The 21,760-nt window shown below is 31.1% G+C and overlaps 2 protein-coding genes across 2 annotated transcripts in view; both read left to right on the top strand.

The window, feature by feature from the left end:
• The window catches only part of LOC127723042 (uncharacterized), a 260,474-nt gene extending 241,004 nt beyond the window's left edge, over positions 1 to 19,470 (top strand). Inside the window, exon 3 of the transcript XR_007991822.1 lies at positions 19,457 to 19,470. The gene's annotated coding sequence lies outside the window, so the exon portion shown is untranslated. The remainder of the gene's footprint in view (positions 1 to 19,456) is intronic.
• Positions 3,290 to 12,882, top strand: LOC127723046 (uncharacterized). The gene is made up of 6 exons (XM_052229481.1): positions 3,290 to 3,358; positions 4,904 to 4,994; positions 6,191 to 6,233; positions 10,016 to 10,087; positions 11,592 to 11,670; positions 12,493 to 12,882. Exons 2-6 carry the CDS (start codon positions 4,949 to 4,951, stop codon positions 12,565 to 12,567), a joined length of 315 nt encoding a protein of 104 aa, XP_052085441.1. The 5' UTR covers positions 3,290 to 3,358; positions 4,904 to 4,948; the 3' UTR covers positions 12,568 to 12,882.
• Positions 19,471 to 21,760: the final 2,290 nt, after the last annotated feature.

The following is a 21,760-nucleotide window of genomic DNA, read 5'->3' as shown; positions in this document are numbered from 1 at the left end:
TGTGCTAATGCTAATACAACTGCATACCAAATACCATAGACTAATTATAAGTCGTCCCCTTTAAACAAACCTAAACACAAACATTAACTTGTAAACTATGTAAAAGTTTCAAAGTCAATGAACCATGATCAGGGGTGGGGCTATACAATCTCCATGGAAACGATACTTGCAAATCCCAATGAATTTGCATACCAAACATCATTGACTTAACATTAGCAGTTCATCTTAAACTGATCTAATCACAAACTAAGTCATGTAAACTAAGCAAAAGTTTCAAAGTAAATAGACTATGACTGAGGGGGCGGGACCAAATATTCGCCATGGAAATGAGATGTGCTAATGCTTATACAACTGCATACCAAATATCATTGACCTACCACTAGTGGTTCCCCATAAATTGACCTAATCACAAACTAATACATGTAAACTATGAAAAGTTTCAAAGTCAGTAGACCTTGATTAGGGGGGGAAGGGCTAAATAATTTCCATAGTAATGAGATGTGCCAATGCTAATACAACTGCATGCCAAATGTCATTGACCTACCACTTATGGTTTACCATAAATTAGACGTAATCACAAACTAATACATTGTTGACGCCGCTGCCGCCGTCTTCGTCGCCGCCGCCGCCGCGGTAGCCGACGCCGGAAACAGCATACTTATGTCTCGCTTTTTGACTCCGTCATGGCAAGACAAAAAGAATAAAGATTGAATAATATACTATAACATATTTATCAATATGGCTTATTTAATTTTTTATTTGACTGGCTTCATGGTTTTAAGAAATAGAGGTAAACAGACACAAAGTAGATAAGACAAAAGTTAAAATATAAACTATTGACTAACGTTTGAAAACAGAACAGAGAATCCTTAAAATATAAAAAAGAAGATGTGGTATGATTGCCAAGGAGACAACTATTCACAAGAGACTAAATGACGCAGAAATTAACAACTATAGGTCACCGTACGGCCTTCAACAATAAATAAAGCATATACCGCATAGTCAGCTATGAAAGGCCCCCAAATGACAAATGTAAAACAATTAAAACGAGAAAACTAACGGCCAAATTTATATACAAAAAAATGAACGAAAACAAATATGTAACACAGCAACAAACGACAACCACTGACACTAAGTACAGATCTGAGAGTACTCGCAGTTACTGCCAGCTAGTTCAAAGCCAATAACAACTAATAAAAAAATAATGCATCTAAGACTAAATTATCAATCATTACACATCCAACATCAAATGGATTTAGTGTAAAGACGTCATAAACAGTAAGAGAAAGACATGAACTTGTGCAATACCAAGATACATGTATCGACAGATTGTAGATTCATGAATATGCATGTGTATAAAACAATAGTACTTAGTTTGCTTTTTGATAACAAAGTTGTACGATGTATTATTTTTCAGGAAAACTACAAATTAAGTCATGTCAACTGGTCAACTATTTAATTTGCTATCAAAACTGCAACCTTAGCATACAAATTTTCTAGGACAGTTGATGGGTTGTCTCAATTATAATTAAATTTTCAAACGTCTTCTAAATGTCACATAACCACTATGGACCATCAATGATCATGCTTGTCTATACAGTTCAGGGATAATTTTCACAGAACAGATTAAAAAAGGAGAGAAGCTGCATCTGCAGGTGTTGATTTTAGTGATAATGAAGATAAATGGTTAAAAAACAGCAAAATGACGAATAAATACATATTGTCAATTAAGGTCGTACAATTTTCCTTTTAATAAGGAAAACATGCCACTCCTCCGTTACGAGAATGACAAGAAGGATTTTTATAAAAAAACAAGTTATGGCTTGCTTAATTATGTGATATGTGTTTTATGAAAAAAAAAACAGTATTAATATTAATCTAATTCTACAGAGATTATCAATATAAAGTACAAATAACGCAAGCGATTGACGATCAGCGAAAAGAATTGGACAGCGTCGGCACTATGGAGACGCATCATTCCTTATTAATATTCATTAGCTTTAAAAAGGTTCTTTCCCAATGGAAAATTTACCTTGACATATCGACGACAAGGCCCAATAGTTTTGGAAAAAACTTTTCAAGAAAGTTCAATGGTGCAACGCCATATTTTGGTCCTAGAATATCTAACTCAATAATGTGTTAGTAATTAACTCATGTTGACTCAGGAAATAACTATGGGGTCTTTTGAATAACTTTAGAGAAAATGAAATAAACCTTCAACAATATTAATGAGTTTGTACAAAAGTATTTCACACTCATCTACTGATCTATGGTATGGAACGTTAGATGCATGTATTTCTTTAAGTAGGTTACTTGGGCGTTGGTCAAACTATTTTTGCCAACAACGATAAATGTATCATGTGTATGACAAAATGACAACTTAATGAAGGTAAAAATGTGGCTGACAATGGACGTGTGAAGTTGAACTTAGATGTAATAACAAATTTGTGTGATGCGTCTTACATGTTTTTCTTATCTTAAAAATATATGTCATCTTTTTAAAGTTTATCATATTGAGTCATCTCTTCAAGTTTATTATTACGGCTGAAATAATTCCCTTACATTTTTACAAAAAAAGTACTAAATTTTTCAACTGTATTTTTTGTATGCAAAAATGTAACGAGACTTAGTTCTATGATGCAAAGAAAAGCAAAATAATTTATGTGAACATTTATTAAACGTTCGTTAATTTGGTGCTACAGCAAATGAACGTCTGATTTATGATAGTTGTTTTTGTTATTACAATTTTTGACTGTATCAATGATATTGCATGTCATAGCAGAAGTTCTGACTTCTGATTGATGCAAAACAGTGTCATTTACATTGACAGTACCTCTTTTACACAGATAAGAACAAAAATAAGTATGTAGATGTTGATCATTACTGCTTTCCAAAATTTTATAGTTTTATAGGGTTTCATCCCACCATGAAAAATATATCATATATAATAGCAGAAAGCACACCATTCATATAAAGCAACATTTTCAATTTTAGATTAATCTATTGTTTGACCAGTTTTTTGTTTACGTTATGCATATGAATAATATCGATTATAATTTTCATCAAAACCTAATTTATACATACATTTAAAAATCTGATGATATATTTAATATTTCGTGTGAAAAATATTGATGAAAAAAAAACAAACGTGTTGTTTGGCTATTCTAGTTTTATCTTTATACATATTACTCATATAATTTATAATGATAAGATTTTAATATGCATGATAAACTGCCATCGAGACATCTGTTGCATGATCAAAGTTTTATAATATAGTATAAATATCTTAGTCCATGGTATGTTGATACACAACATTGGCTTTACGCAACAATTCTTGAAGTTGGCTGTACAACTGAATGTAAGTCTGGTTTCATTACTTGATATACAAACAGTATATGATCAAGCTACTGCCTGTTCATAATGTGATATACAAACAATATATGATCATGCTACTGTCGATTCGTAATGTGATATACAAACAAATTATGATCACGCTACTGTCTATTTATAATTTCACATACAAAGAATATAATTATGATCATGCTACTGTCTATTCATTTCTGTGGAAGAGTAGCCATTTGAATGTGTTCATAAAATATTAACGTTAAACAGCGGTAGACAATGAGATATTGGAGAAGGGAAAATAAATCTATCATTGATTTCAAATAATACATTTATTGTTTACTTTAATTGTTTACTTTTTTCTGAACAACAATTCAGATATTGGTTTACTTATACTGTTTTGTTTTCCTGTCTGATAGCAGTTGGTTCTTGTGCACTGCTCGGTGTTAAAGTTTGAAGAATCTATGCTGTTTAAACGAAAATATGCCAAATACATGGCAATCTCAAGCTCTGAATTTATAAAAGTGATAACACATAAGCTAATAAATGTTATATGGTTACCTGCGATACTTAAAACCATATTAGATATTAGGCATGTGTTTTTTGGCATGATAACTTGGCAAAACAAATCCCCGTTATATTGTTTGGAATATTTTTTTCATCGTTATACGGATTCATTTAGATGTTGCAACACCTTCATGTCATATGCGCTAATGCTCCATCATATCATATGCGCTAATGCTCTATCATGTCATATGCGCTAGTGCTGCATCATTTCATATGCGCTAATGAAAACTTTGTACATTTATATTTACCTCATACATTACTTTACTGGTACCTAATGCACCAAAGCTACTAACTTCCGGTGTCGATTTCCTAAAACGTTACAAAATTATCAACCGTTGTTTTTTCAAAGACAGTTTTATTAGTTTCATTTTATTCACTCAGCATATCTTGAGTTGCTGATGTTACTTTACAATTATGTGATAGTAATGGCATACAAAAATGTGAAAAAGATCTAGTAAATTTCATAAAAGATAATAACTAAAATACAACAGAAAAAAACCTGTTAAATCAAACGTAATTAATTAACAGAACGAGTGAAAAACAACTGTCATATTCCTGACTTAGTACGGACATTTTTCGAAGAAAATGATATGTTCAACCTTGCTTTATAAATAGATTAACACCACACTTGTTTCAGTAAAGAAAAGCCATGGCAATAAACATATCTTTTTTTTTATTGATCTCTTTAAAATAGAGAGTGATCTAACAAGTATGAATGACTGTATGGTCATTCTAATATTTGCAGACATTCAAGGTTGCTATTTTCATTATTATGACATATTTCAGATACATTTGGTAAAAACAATAGAAGAATTATTAATAGAATAACACCACACTTGTTTCAGTAAAGAAAAGCCATGGCAATAAACATATCTTTTTCTTTATTGATCTCTTTAAAATAGAGAGTGATCTAACACGTATGAATGACTGTATGGTCATTCTGATATTTGCAGACATTAAAGGTTACTATTTTCATTATTATGACATATTTCAGATACATTTGGTAAAAAACATTAGAAGAATAACATAACTTAGAAGGATGTTGTTTACAGTAAAAGTTATGCTGATTTTAAGCTTATCAACAGGTGATTTAGTACAAGGATGTATTGCACCGTGTTCTTGTAATGGAACCTATCACTACAAACCAGTAAAAGTCTGGCATGGCCTATATATGTACTCGACTATACTGAATTTTACTCGACCAGTCTGCATTGGTCTGAAATTTACTAGATATCACTCGACTGTAGTCTGAACCATACCAAACAGTCTGAACTTGTGCTCAACCTTTACTCGACCAGTACTTAACCATTTTATAAGTTTCTGAACCATTATCGACCAAGTTTGAACCATGCTCGACATACTCTGAACCATACTCGACCAGTCTGAACCATACTCGACCAAGTTTGAACCATGCTCGACATACTCTGAACCATACTCGACCAGTCTGAACCATACTCGACCAAGTCTTAACCAACCCATATTTTGTATCTATCTATTAAATTTCATCAATTAAGGAACTGTTTTTAACAACAGATATTCCCTTGGCTAGAAATTTTATCAACAATTTGAAATCAAAAATATATTTAACATACATGATATAGCATTGAAACCAAAACTTAACAATAAATATAATATAATCATCAACACCTTAATTTATCAATACTTATAAATATATATATATATATATATATATATATATATATATATGCAATGTGTATCACCTTTAAAATAAAAATAAAACAAGATGATCAAAGAAATAATTTCTGGTCAGATTAAAAAACATTTCAAGTAATAAATTAAGTTTTCAGTTTTGAATTTTTATTATATACATGATATCATGTTCACATTGCATTATGTACATCTAAAACCCTAGAACTTTCGACCATTATTCAAATATCTTAAAGGATATTCAAATTTTTTCAAAGTTTCAGATATATTTTATTGTTACTGGAAACTTATAAAAACTACTTACTTAAGCCTGGTAGAGATTTGTGGTTTAAGTCATGTTTAGTTAATAACGCAGTGAACTTTTTTCATTGTATATAAAGCAACTTAAAAATTTTTTAAAATGACACCTGAATTGAAATTTTCAGTTAATTGATTTTTTATTATATACATGATATCATGTTCACATTGCATTTTGTACATCTAAGATACTAGATTATTCGTATATAATTCAAATAGCTTAAAGGATATTCAAATGCTTTGAAAGTTTCAGATATAGTTTATGGTTACTGGAAAATTTTTACTGGTCTTTAGTGTATTTTACTTGCTATTCCAGAATACGCGAATACCAGATCATATTCCTGTGGAAACAACGTATTGTAAGTACTGCAATGTAGTTGAATATGTGTGAGATGATTTATTTGACAAAACATTACATTCTTCATGTTCTTCATCCATATTGCGAAATATAACAAACAGTTATCATACATTCTGTATGTATGTGCCAAATCAGGAGCCTGTAATTCAGTGGTTGTCGTTTGTTGCTGTGTTACATATTTGTTTTTCGTTCATTTTTTTGTACATTAATTAGGCCGTTAGGTTTCTCGTTTGAATTGTTTTATTTTTGTCATTACGGGGCCTTTTATATTTTACTATGCGGTATGGGCTTTGATCATTGTTGAAGGCCGTACGGTGATCTATATTTGTTAATTTCTGTGTCACTTCGTCTATTGTGAAGAGTTGTCTCATTGGCAATCATACCACATCTACTGTTGTACATTATGCTTTCTTTCACATTCATGTTTCATAGTTGTATCTTATGGCAATGCATTGGTACTAAATGTCTTGATGACTTCCTACCCACAATTTGTTTTCCCATTTACTTTTAAAGATATATTTCTCTATCTAATCAATACACTGTAGTTAGAGATTAATGTGGATTCATTTACTTTCATAGTTTCCAATTGTCGTGGATTAAGGAAAACTTGTATTTTCGTAGGTATTTGATTTCGTGCTTTTGCCAAAGGCTGCATGCATTCCAAGTAAAATGTGCAATTCATTGAACATTTAAATTCGTGGGTCCCATGAACCCACGAAATCCACGAAAATTGGTATCCAAAGAATAATAATGAATCCACAGTAGATTATTTTTATCATCAAGCATTCTATAAACCTTGAATACGACAGGAGAATATTGGTTTATCAGACAACCAAAAAAAGCATTTAAGACTAAACTTGTTTAAACAAAAAAAGTAAAATAACAAAAAAAAAAAAAAAAACAAACCTGAAATCCAAGGAAAATTCAAATCGAGTCCCTTATGTAAAACATTGATACATTCGCATGGAGTCAAGAGTGATCATTATGACCTTTCAAAAATCAATGAACAAGCTTCCATCTACAAGCTTTTTATATACTGTAAATTAAACAGGCAGATATTATTATATATGAGACTTCCAATACAATGTATCTAAGACTGTACTTTCTTAAACAGATTTCACTGCAAATGTGCCTATATTAAAAAGCATGCATTTGGACACTGAAGTTTTACTTCATAACAGTCTTGAAAACTGCAACAATTTAGTTTTAGTCGTTAAGTAAGGCTTTAATGAGTTCGAACGTCCATATACTGCTTTAAGACTGTAAGCAACCTAATTTTGGTTTTATAATTGTTATTTTTATGCTTCAGCAAACAATTCTAATCATTTTGTTTTCATAAAATTTAAACAAGTTTTACGTAATCATCTGTTACTTTGATCTATAAATGTTCGATTTAAAACAATAGTCATAATACAAATACTTGTACATTTTACTCATTAGTTTTACGTTACCTTTCACATTATATATATTATATTATGTAGACAGTATATACTTCCGGCGTTTACACCCATATATATTAATACTAGAAAATTTGACAAAAACATTGATTCAGAATGAAGTGTTGATTCAGAATGAAGTGTTATCAGGATGATTACTGAAATGAAATGCAAGGTTCTTTTATTTTTCTAAATTGCGCAAAATCATGTCATAAAACTGTATAAACTTATTTATGTAGTTTTGGAGTATAAAATCTTTTGCAACTTAATTTTCATTCTTTCAGAAACCTGGATAACAATAACAAGTCCTCATTACAAAAACATTCGATGTCTGGATTAGCATCCCTACAGTATTTTAAGTACCAAAACAGTATCAATCTAATAGATTTGTACACTAATGAGCATGGAGTAATAAACTTAAAACAAAACAGTAAAAAACCATAGACTTTTTTTATTTACGGATAGAAATGCTGCAATATTCCATATATAAAAAGCTTGCATAAGAGAACTAAACTTTTTGCATGATGTTCACATAAAACGTCGCAATGTTATTCTTTTTGTATGTTTTCATTCGGCCTGAAATACTGTGTTCGGTTTCGATCTTTCACATACTACTATTGAATAAATATCAAATAAATCGTGTACAATGTTGAAAGTAAAATGAAAATTTATGATTTTTTGTAAACTTTTCAGTCATGAATGGAGACAAAAATATTTGTCTTTCGGTCAGTCTTAGTCTTGTTTCATAATTATTTTATTTATTTTTAAAATTATTTTTACAATGATCTTCTTATATTTGCTCTATTTATTTCATCTATTCTATTGAGAACAAAATTCCGATCTAGAACAAAAATATCAATAATGCAAATGCTTGTTTTCTCATGTTTTCCTCATTATTTTTACGTCACCTTTCACATTTCAAATATCAAAGAAACAGTGTTAAATTTTCCAAGCTTTTGGTCACGTGATATTGGATTAAGTTTGCACATGTTTTACGTAATTATCTATTATTTTATAAATGTTCGATTTAAAACAAAAAAGTAAAAATGCAAATACTTGAACATTTTATTCATTATGCGAAACCTGGATAAAAATATCATAACCTCATTTCATAAAGATTTGTTTTTTGAATTAGCATCCTTACAGTTTTTGTAAGTAGTATTCAGTATCAATCTAATAGATTTGTACATTAATGAGCATGCAGAAATAAATAAAAAAAAAAAAAAAAAAAAAAAAAAAAAAAAAACAATAACTTAAATCCATAGACTTCTTTTTTTCATTTTTACAGATCGAAATTCTGCAATATTCCATAAATAAAAAGCATGCATTAGAACACTAGACTTGTTTTCATGATGTTCACGTGTAACGCTGCAATTTTTTCTTCTTTTTTTTTCGTTCAGCCTAAAATACTGTGTTCGATCTTTTATATACTACTATTGAATATATATCAAATTCTATATTGTACACTGTTGAAAATAAATTGAAAATTTATGAATTTTTGTAAACATTTCAGTCATGACTAGAATGCAATTTTGGTCTGCCTTAGTCTTGTTTCAATATTATTTTATTAATTTTTAAAATAATTTTTTTAGATTATCTTCTGAATTTCAAAACATTTTAAACATTTTTTGAAATCTATTTATTTGATCTATGAACTTTCGATTGAGAACAAAAGTCTGATATAGAACAAAAGTAGCAATAATGCAAATGCTTGTTTGTTTTCCTCATTAGCCTTACGTTACTTTTCAAATTTCAAATATCAAAGAGACGGTGTTAATTTCCCAAGATTTTGGTCACGTGATATTGGATTAAGTTTGCACTTGTTTTTATATCATTCCCTTTCCAGTATTATGTTCATAATTATAGTGCTTACATATATTTGTATTTTGTTGCAAAACTTAATATGAACAAAAAAGGTTGTCTACAAAAGTCATACTTAACTCGCATAATATTTCATTAAAACGCTTCGTGTTGATTGTATTAAAACTACTTTGAAGAAAAAAATAACTTTAAAGAAACAATAAAGCCTATTTACTTTCTTTCCATATTCAAGGATACAATTCTAAAATAAATCATCTAGATATAGTTTTTAATGAAAATTGATTTACCATATATGTGGATATCGACCTTTTATTATCATATATTTTTTCTAGAAAATTTTCATACTTAGAAGGTCATTCAAATTGTAGATGCCTAAGATCTAAAATACGTTCTTAATAATATAATTTTTGAAGAAACCTAATTATCAAACGACTGATAAGCCTTTGCAATTATCTACCAAATAAGTATCAGTTTCGTAGGACGTAGAAACGTATACCAGTCATCAGTTATGATTTGTTTATTTTAGAAGTTTAGGTGACAACAAATTAATCAGTTTAGAAGCAAATCAGTTTTCGTCGACCCGAAATTTAAAATATTTGTAAGTATGATTTCTGTTTGATTTACCACATACTTGGAGATCGACTTTTTATTATCATATATTTTTCCATCATCTAGATAGTTATCATACTTAGAAGATCGTTCAATTTGTTAAGGTTTATATTAAAAAAATACGTTGTTGATAATATAATTGTTGACGAAACCTTATTATCAAACGACTAATTGGCCTTAACAATTGTTAACGAACTAGATCTACCATAGTGACACACACATACCCGTTTCATAATGAATATAGAGAAAAGAAGATATGGTATAACTGCTAATAAAAAAACTATCAATTCGACAGGACATAGAAACTTATGCAAGTCATCAGTGATAATTTGTTTATTCCAGAGTTGTAGATGACAACAAATTAACCAGTTTAGAAGCAAATCAGTTTTCGACGATCCCTAATTTACAATATTTGTCAGTATGATTCCTCTTTATTACTTTTTTTATAAAAAAATTTGTTTTCATTTTTCATCACTACCAGGGGACTCGGTGGCCGAGTGGTCTAAGTAGTATAGGTTGCATTTTGTAAATAAAGCTGTTTCACAAAATATGCCTCTTTTCGGCAGACACATAATACTCATAGATATTATGTTATGTTTACCTACTGGTACCACGAGATTAGCTCTAAGTTTCATCTCGTAGAGGCACTACTTAGGAGTTTAACTAGTATGCAAACACATGGAGAGCGGTCAAATTGAATTATGATGAATACCCACAGTAAGGAGAAGGGATGTACAGATTTTAGTATAAGCTAAAACTCTTAGAAATTAGAGGCATATAAATGATGAAAACATGCCACACGGTCCTAGGTTTTGACCACTAAAAAATAGTCGTGCATTTTTATGGACTTTCTATTCTAAAATGTACTTTCATGAAGATGAGGTTGAGGTCTGTCCTGCACCAATGATATAAAGGAGTACGGATAAACAAATTATATTTTAAAGATAAATCATGACTTTAGATAAACTAGTTATCGTTAGACAATAATCTACAAAATCTATGAAAATGATTCTTATTTATCTTAGGAGAATATTCTGACAATATTTTAAGTGATAAAGTGACACACGTTTATAAGTATTCAAATGATATAGTGACACGCATTTACCTGTCTCATGCAGACAATGACACACACAATAGCTATGTTATTGTGACATTCAAACGATTAATACGACATAGTGACACAGACTTACAATTGTCCAGATGACTTAATGGCACATATAAACAAATATCAATATGACGTAGTGACATACATTTACATGTCATTAGATGAAAGTCATATTTTCTCTTGCAACCAAAATATTGTGGAGAATTTTAGCAGTTGGTTTTATCAAATATTGCTATTTTCTATCCTTATGCATTTTGTTATTAACACAATTATAATTAACAATAATCCTCATTTTTCATTCCTTTAAGTTTTTGTTTTTATTTAGATCCATGCGTGGAAACCAATTTATTTGTTGTTTAATGACAAAATTTATATATTGGGTTAATAGGATAGAAGTGAAAGCTGGATCATGTGCTGATTTTAATAAAGATACTGAAATCACAAAGTTTAATACAACAGACTGCCAGGTTTGTAGCTCAAAGTTGTTCCTGTTAATTAGGTTAACTTACACAGGACAAATTGTGATTACTTCATGATTATGGTAACTATTACTATAAACACCCTCATCAATGTTTTTTTATCAATAAAAACTTAATTATCATCAACTTCATTTCTATAATCATTATACAGTAAAACCTGCTTTAATTTAATTTCGTGTACAGCAAACACCTTTCTGAATCATATTTATATGTGAAGTTAGTTGACAAAAAAACACCTTTAAGCAAATTTATTCTGAAGTTTGAAAAAACATATTGGGTTACAAGGGCTAAACACACAAGTTACACAATACGATATGAGATTCTCGATTTTCAACAATAAGAGAATGCACATACAAGCGGAATTCTATACGGTTTTAAAGTTTATGCAAACGTTCCTAGGTAACACTATAGCACGATAAGATAAAAAAAAAATAAAATCAAATTGTTATAAAATGGGAAATTCAAACTCATAAGTCGAAAATAAACAGACAAAGTCAAGGCGAAGCAAAGAAAAGGACCAAAAGATAATCAACAGTCAGGAAAGGAGTCGTACAGTGAATCAGGAAAGGGGTCGGACAATAAGTCAAGAAGGGGTCGGACAACAAATCGTGAACATATTATTTGAATAACAAATATGCATTGACTTTTATAGGTTTATAAGAAAAAAAGTTCATATAATATACAAATTGGAATATATTATTCAATCAATCTGACAATTTTTGCAAGAACATTCATTTTTAGTTTGCATTAATGTAAGTAGACAATTGAGAACAATTTTATCGTTATTGTATACTATGCACTTTCTTTCAGGTGATAACGGAACTGAATAATTCTGTTCTTATACTTTGTGTGAAAAAAAAGACTAATGGAAAGAAAAGAAAATAACCAAAAAGGAAAGGACGATATTGATATTTGTCAGCATATCAAGAAGATTAGAAATAAACGGCATTTAACTGGCAACAAAAGATAACTATAATTCATCGTAGTCATTGTGGAAAATTTTTTAATTACTTTCATCTGAATTTTATAGGAGGTGTGTTTTAGGTTTTCTTTTTTCTTCCATCCTATCACACAGTTTTGTGCTTAATCAATTAGAGTCCACCCATGAAGGTTTTTTTTATATATTCACACTATTCAAATATACATTTGTTGTAGTTTAATAAAGTAGAGTTCAAGCATAAAGATTTTGTGGTTTACATTCTTTTGATTCTTAACATCCAGTTATTATGGTTTCTTTCAATTGATTCCGAACAGGTAGTCTGCGTGAATCAGTCGAGTCCAAACACAGTCATTGTGGTTTACTTTCACTTGATTCCGAACACGTAGTCTGTGTGAATCAGCCGAGTCCAAACACAGTCGGTGTGGTTTACTTTCACTTGATTCCGAACACGTGGTCTGTGTGAATCAGCCGAGTCCAAACAAAGTCATTGTGGTTTACTTTCACTTGATTCCGAACACAAAGTTTGTGTGAATCAGTCCAGTCCAAATACATTCCTTGTGGTTTACTTTCATTTGATTCCAAACACGTAGTCTGTGGGAATAAGCCGAGTCCAAACATAGTCATTGTGGTTTACTTTCACTTGATTCCGAACACGTAGTCTGTGTAAATCAGCCGAGTCCAAACACAGTCATTGTGATTAACTTTCACTTGATTCCGAACACGTAGTATGTGTGAATCAGTCGAGTCCAAACACAGTAATTGTGGTTTACTTTCACTTGATTCCGAACACGTAGTCTGTGTGAATCAGTCCAGTCCAAATACATTCCTCGTGGTTTACTTTCACTTGATTCCAAACACGTAGTCTGTGGGAATAAGCCGAGTCCAAACATAGTCATTGTGGTTTACTTTCACTTGATTCCGAACACGTAGTCTGTGTAAATCAGCCGAGTCCAAACACAGTCATTGTGATTAACTTTCACTTGATTCCGAACACGTAGTATGTGTGAATCAGTCGAGTCCAAACACAGTAATTGTGGTTTACTTTCACTTGATTCCGAACACGTAGTCTGTGTGAATCAGCCAAGTCCAAACACAGTCATTGTGATTTAATTTCACTTAATTCCGAAAACGTAGTCTGTGTGAATCAGTCGAGTCCAAACATACAGTTTGCTCTTCTGAACTTCACTCAAATTCAAACATAAAGTTTATTCTTTGTAGCCTGACGATAAGTCTTTAACTTACACCTATAACCGATTCGCGTATGTTTGTAAACAATATGCAAGACATTTTATGGAAATATCAATTGGTGACTGGTAGCATTTAAAGCATTCGATGAAAACGTTCTTTGGTAATATTTAGCACCTGTTTAATCATTAATACATTTGTGTGTTTTATTTTTTAAATAAATGTGGGAATAAATTAAGTTTTGATTTACATTGTGTCTGCCATATGAGTTTTTCTATCCCCGATCATGGATCATTAAAACAGGAAACGCGTGCCTAATCCACGCATCCTATCTCGCTTCTTTTGAACGTTAAGCAGTTATTTTGGTTTTAAATTGATTTGTATCTCCTATGGATTGATAAGATTTAAACAATTGCTAACTACTGCTAACTACTGCTGCCTGCAATTTATGTATAACAACTTATCAATAGCGAGTCAATTTTGTAGATTGTCCATAGTTTTGAAACGAAAGGGGTTAATCAGCGAAAATATCATCTATATATTTTTACCCGTCTACCATGGTTCGGTTTAAGGACATTATCTTGTCCAGTCCTTTATTTCGTTCGTCCGTCCGTACGAGACTAAGTTTTTGGAAAAGATAGTTCATCATCAAGTCATATTCACTACAATTCAAATGAAAGTACACATATTCACAAGGATGTGAAATAGTTCATTTGTATGACAAAATAAACAGTAAATTTGGATACATATCTACGTTTTGAAATGTATTTAGATTTCGCGTTTGACATACGTGTAAAATCGCTAAAAAGTCACGTATGTACATGGCTCGTCTATGACAAATGTACGTTTTTTTGCAAGTACGTCTGTTTGTTATTCTGTACGTTCTTCCTTTCCGTATTAAGTTAAAGATTTTAGTATAAAAAGTAAAATAACAAAAATAACAAGGAAAATTCAAAACGGAGAGTCCCTTATTAAACGTCAAAATCAAAAGCTCAAACACATCAAACGAATGGAAAACAACTGCCATATTCTTGACTTTGTACAGACATTCATTATGTAGAAAAATGGCGAATGAAACCTGGTTTTATAGCTAGCGAAACCTCTGACTTGTATGACAGTCGCATTATATTTAATAACATTGACAACATTGTGTGAACAAAAACAAACAGAAAAAAGGTTTCCCATAAAGTTACAATCACAGCAACCTGTAACGTAGTTTTTATGTGCTGTAAACATTTATGTCAAAACAAAAACCGTTCACATAAATTAGATCCATTATTTATTATAATATGTATTTAGTTTTGTTATAAGGCATGCGTGTTGAAGGTTCAAGAGGTCATTTGTTTAATGCCCAACCTACGTTATAAGAGTCCAGTTGGTTTCCTGGTCTGTCCGTTCGTCCTCCCATTAGCTAGGGTAATGTTCAATTTGCGAAATTATTCATTTAATTGTGATTACATTAAATTGGAAATAAGTATACATCTTCATTGAGATGTGTGCGTTATAACAATATATGCCACACTGCAGTTTTCATCCGAATGACACAACTTAATTGTACATGACAAGTTGATAGTATGATACCAGTTCATTCGCAGGTTGACGTTTTGTTCAACGCATTTTACAATCCAGCTATTCCTGCATCAACTTGTATTTAATCGTATTATGCGTTTTGTAAATTATATGCCAAAAAAGTGAAGAAAGATCAGTTTCTTCACCATACATTTTAACTCTAAATGATATAAAACAAAATTTCGATTGAATCTACTATTTTGTAAGGTTTTTCGGGTTGCTATAAAGTTAATTTTAATATCTTTCCTCGATTTATCTCCACAAGGAACGCTAAAAAAGTAATAGATAAGGAAACATATACCATCACTTGCCGATCCGTTAATACATATTGATAAACAAACGGATACGATACGATTTGGGGATTACTAAATGTCGTAGAGTTTGGAGTATGACAAGTTATGAGAAAAATCATAGTAACAAAAGACATCACAATTAATCTACAAATTTCCAAGGCATAGTTTAATGTTATTGTTTCCATAGTTATCAATCCGACTAAGCTTGTCGTATACGTTTTTGCTGATTTTGAAAAAAAAAACTTTTATACCTTTCATATCACTTACGACTATCCACACCTTCCCGTTTGAGCCTGATGACAGAGTTCTAGAAACACGCTATATGCAAATAAATATCTTATATTCTGGTCATTTGGGCTTTTATTGTTCAACAAAAGCCCAAATGACCAGAATATAAGGAACCACATGTCACCATGTGCCCGAAACAAAAGAACAAACCTCATACCGTAAAGAAAGCTTTAGCAAACATCTTATTAAATTTACATACCATCAAAGCATTTACTTGGTGAAAACATAGAAAAGGTAAAATAAGATAATTATAGGCTATATATATTTAATTATGATCCATGTGAAAATAGTTTCTATAAAGTTACACTGTAACTAGATCTCGATTTTTTTTTAGTAAATATGATACAAATAATTTTTCATAAGTTAGTGAAGACTTCAGACCTACGCGGTTTTGAAATGTATATATTATCATTACAAACGATCGTGTTTTTTTCTGACTGTTATTTTGTCTCGATATTAAATTTCTTTAATTACTAACTGATTTTTAAGCGTAGAAAAACATATATTTTTCTTAGTTATAAATGTTTCTGAACCAGCTTTCAGTAAATTCAATAACTCTTATATTGCTTCTCACAGCTTTGTGTCATCTTTTTGCATGCATTCTGTCGAAAAGATTTGTAGGGTTGGTCAAACTCGTACAACGGAACATAAATTGATTTAAGTTGGACGTTGGTCACCTGATCCGTGTTATCGGTATACTTGCTTATTTTTATTTACAATAATGTTTTAATCAATCATTCGTAATGCATGATACTATTAAATCAAGACTTGTGATAATGTGTGAGTTGTAGCCTTAATTGTGAATTGAAATTGGGTATGGCCTATAAACACTATAACCGTTAAGGTGGTACCCAACACCTTGACTAATATTAATTTGGCTCGTTTAATATTCCTAAAATTTTGACAAAATGTTTACTTTGACCCTTTGACAAAAATATAAAAATTTCAAATAATTTGAACCAAACACTTTATCAGAAAAATTTCACTGGTTATATAGCAGTTTGACAAACACTAATTTTGATCATTGAGAAGCTAAATATTTCCTTAACAATACAACGTGATTAAAACGTTAAGTTGATTTTTACAGAGTTATCTCCCTGTAGTGTTAGGTACCACCTTAAAACTAGACTTTGACAAACCGGGACAAGAAATCAAAGTTCTGCAGGAGGGAAAAAAAATTCCTTTTGAATCAGATTGATTTCTAAAGTTTTATAACAGCGAATGTAGAAAACAGACCGTTAAATGTCGTTCCAGAAGTACTGGCTACTGGACTGGTGATACTCTAAAACTGTGTGATGATTGTCAGTGTAAATGACTTTGTACCTGACAACGGGCCATTTCAAAACTTCTGATAGAACTTATAGATTAAATCTGTAATGAATGATATTTGCATGTATACGTCTGCATAAATATGCACTGTAATTCAGTGGTTGTCGTTTTTTATTTGTGTTACATATTTGTTTTTCGTTTATTGATTTGTACATAAATAAGACCGTTAGTTTTCTCGTTTGAATTGTTGGGTATCTCACGAATCATAGAGATCAATAGCATTCAACGTATCCATCTAGATCAGACGAGATGAGTTCCGACAATCACTATTGACTTCTAATAACACAATACCGAAAAATCTATTTCACCGATATATTCTTACGTTCACACTGTTGGAAGCATTTATCCGTGTTTGCAGCACTTAATGTGTTGGCAGCACGTGCCTGTATTGAAAAAAAGGTAAGGATTTTTGTCATCCTTTTTTCTTGGTTGTAACATGTCCGTTGAAACTACCATAAATAGAAACGTACTGTTAACAGGCTAAATGTCAACAACAAAAAGATAACCCGAAAAACGAGACAAACAACACAAATCAGAAATAGAACCCAAACATAAAAAAGGGAATTTTGTTGTCACTATGTGCTCGTCATTTGTCTGTTAAACTTATTTACCTTCTTTATAACTTAAATTGCTGACATGATATAATTTAATCAGACAACAATGACGAAGATGAACTGTTATACAGGCTATATTTTAATCTAATGAATTACATTTTCTACATCTTTTATTGGAATTGAATTTTTAAAACATATTTGCAGGCTTTAGGGTTATAGTGATTGTTGAACCGTTATCACCGATGACTTAAAAAAAGTAAAAGAACAAAAATACCGAACTCTATGGAAAATTCAAAACGGAAAGTCCCTTATCAAATGGCAAAATCAACACATCAAACTAATGGAAAAGAACTGTCATATTCCTAACTTGGAACAGGCATCTCCTTTAATAGAAAATTGTGGATTAAACCTGATGTTACAGCTAGCTTAACCTCTCACCTGTATGACAGTCATATAGCATTCCATTATATTGACAACAATGTTAGAGCAAAACAAACCGACATAAAAGGTAAAAATGTAAAAAATTAAGAGGTAACATTTATTTAGGAATTGGTAACATCTATATACAAGTACAGTGTGAAAATGTGTGTCTTATGCAATATCTGTGACAGTCTTGACCGAAAGACGGTGGTGGCCTGAATGACAACTCGAAATAGAACTGTTTTTCATTAAGTATGGTTTTAGGCTGAGAACACTCACAAACCTCTAAATGTGCTATCTGGATTCGTCTGCGTGTTACTTTAATTCTAAAGAAATAGAAAGAAATAAAGCTGCCAGTTGTTGGACAATCAGTTTTATGCTGACATATATAAAGCATGTTGTCGGTCATCATTTTTAACTAGTATCAACATTGTTATAATATTGTAATTATCATGTTTATTTATCTTGGCCTAATTTGTTTTGTGTGGCCTGATTATATTAAAACTATGTTTACATAATACGTAAAGTTGTTTACAAAATAATGTTATAACTATGCAGTTTAGAAATCACTGGACCAATCATAGATACTGATGGAATGATTAGAACTTTTATTTGACTTAATTTATAATTCTGGAATGTTCATAACCTACGATGCGCAATTTAACCTTTTACCATATTCTATAAGTTTACGTCCTATAATTTTCTAGGAGTTTCCCTTTTACAGTGTTCTAGAGATTTCCGTGACAACTATATATATATACAGACACTAAAGTTAGACTTTCAGATTAGATTAGACATTAATAAACGGGTATTCTCAGAAGATCTCTCAGTTGCATTGACACTTTTATTTACATAAAATACATCATACTAGATTGTGACTAATTGGACGTAATATTCTTTTTAGATTCCCGCAACAGTGAAGAGAAGAATTCTGGATAAAAAAAAGACAAATAATCGGACATATATTATGACAGTTAAGTTGACATTCTATTTATGTAATATTTCTTGTCAAATTGTGTATAATAAATCTTGTTAAATTTTATTAATTATTTGTGTCTTTTGTTAGCTACAGTTTAAAGGTAATTTCTGGACGTAACAACTCAAGACTTGCATACTTCAGTAATAAAAAAATACAGGGTAATAACTACTTCTAAATCAGCAACTACCCAGGTTTACATAAAACATTTTTCTTCCAGGAGGACTTGCCTTGATTGGTAAAATAGTATTAGCAACAATTTCATCTGGTGGCATAAGGTTGTGTTGGCCTTAACTTTTTTACTTCTTTGGGTTATGTCCAAAAGAATAAATCTTGTATATCTGATTAGTTCATTTTCATGTTAAATCGTATGACAATGAAAAGAAATTCGAATTTATTCTAAAGAATTATTGTACAGAAAAACGGCTTTATTGGTTTTATCGATGGACATAAGATACATTTATATTTATCTTACTTATGATTCTGTTTGGTTCATTTATTAAACCTTTGAATAATGAATTGTTGAACTCGATATTGTCATATCGTATTATGCCATTTATGTTAATGTCATATTTATTGTATTCCAGGCGTAATAATGCCAAAAAAAAAGTAAAATCACAAAAATACTGAACTCCGAGGAAAAAACCAGTGTATGCTTGACATGATTATATCATTGTTTAATCCTGCCTTTTAATTGTATGTCAGGCATTTTAAAGCATTAAATTCTCCAAAAGAGAGGCGAGAGATACCAAAGGGCTGTCAAACTCATAAGCCTAAAATAAACTGACAACACCGTGGCAAAAAAGAGAAAAAAAAAGACCCAAAAGAGTGGAACACTTAAGACTGAGCATCACGAACCCAACCAAAAACCGGGAATGGTGTCACATGCTCCACATGTGCATGGCACCCCTCGTGTTGCTCATATAAGTAAACACCCGGCGATAAGTCTAATCTGGTAGGTCAAAATCTGGAAAAGGAGAAAGGGATTTGGTTACGACGATTGGATAATATCCGTCGTAATATGTGAATCAGATAGGAATGATTTCAACTTCACCACTTGGAACTCTCGGTTAGATATCTTCCTTGTGGATGAAGCATTAAAAATGTATTGTAATATGTCAACCCTTAATCTATCAAAGGCAACATCTGTATAACCAGAAATTTAGTTTAATTGATTTTTTAAAGTGTAAAAAATTATTAATTTACAGCTTTTTAGTAATGTTCTCAGACTTTTGATATGCATCCAAAAAAAATTAAAAGGAATAATTGCATTTGTTTTCGGAGACGTTTCAAAATTCTTTTGTGTCCCTCAACTTCAAAACGTTAACTAGATCCACTAGATAACTTGTATCGATAAGGAGATGTATGTTCATCTTCATCAATAGACACTCTTCAATGTGAGAGACTAGAATATTGTTCATGACGAAAATCATTTTTTGTTGAACATGTACATCATGTATCGCTGATGAATTTTCTGCTTATAGTTTCTCTTTATATCTTACGTACTTTTTGCCCAAAACACAAACAATAATAAAACCGACATTTAAAGGCAAACTTATCTGCATGTATGCTGAAATATTTGCAGATCTTGTCTTTCTGATTTGTTTAAAGTGCCTCGCAAACTATTTTAAGTTGAAGATACATGTATTTGAAGGAGACATAAAAGTTGTAAGATGTATATTTTTATTACGTTAGCCAATTTTAGGTACAGAGTAACAACAACACAAAGAATGAAGTTTATATATTAATCCCCTAATTATCTTCATCAACGTTACGTTGAAGTTCATATGTCTCTCACCACTGGAGATGCAGAATAATGGCAACAGTAGTATACCGCTAATCGAAATTCATAAATCGATAGAGATAAAAACAAATCCGGGTAACAAACTAAAACTGAGGGAAACGCATCAAATATAAGAGGAGAACAACGACACAACAAAAACACAACATTAAAAATGTAACACACAGAGAAACGAACTTTAATATAAAAATGGTCATTTTCCTGACTCGGTACAGGACATTTTAAGAAAAAAATGGTGGGTTGAACCTGGTTTTGTGGCATGCCAAACCTCCCGCTTTAATGGCAACGTCAAACACCAAAACGACAACATCACATGACAGGACCACAATACAAATAAATGGGAGAACATATAGGACAAAGAAACACACGAATAATAGCTAACAAAAGGTATTAGGCTTAAAATTCAATACGCCAGACGTGCGTCTCGTCCACACAAGACCATCCAGTGACGCTCAGATGAAAAAAGCTTGAAAGCCAAAACAAGTACAAAGCCGAAGAGCACCGAGGACCAAAACTTCCAAAAAGTTGCGCCTAACACGGCCAGGGTTTTCTGCCTGGGACAAAAACATCCTTATCATTTAGAATAAATCAGAAAGTGGCTAAATATAATGAATAAACTCAATAAGATTTTCCTTAAAATGAATAAAATAAATCATTTCATTTGAAATAATGTCTTTCGTATAAATTAAATTAATTTAACTTATTATCACTTCTTTCGATAAT

The sequence above is a fragment of the Mytilus californianus genome, unplaced genomic scaffold, assembly GCF_021869535.1.
Source record: "Mytilus californianus isolate M0D057914Y unplaced genomic scaffold, xbMytCali1.0.p SCAF_13, whole genome shotgun sequence".
Lineage (NCBI taxonomy): Eukaryota > Metazoa > Mollusca > Bivalvia > Mytilida > Mytilidae > Mytilus > Mytilus californianus.
Note: the sequence above shows the minus strand (reverse complement) of the source record. Positions and strands in the feature narration are given on the sequence as shown.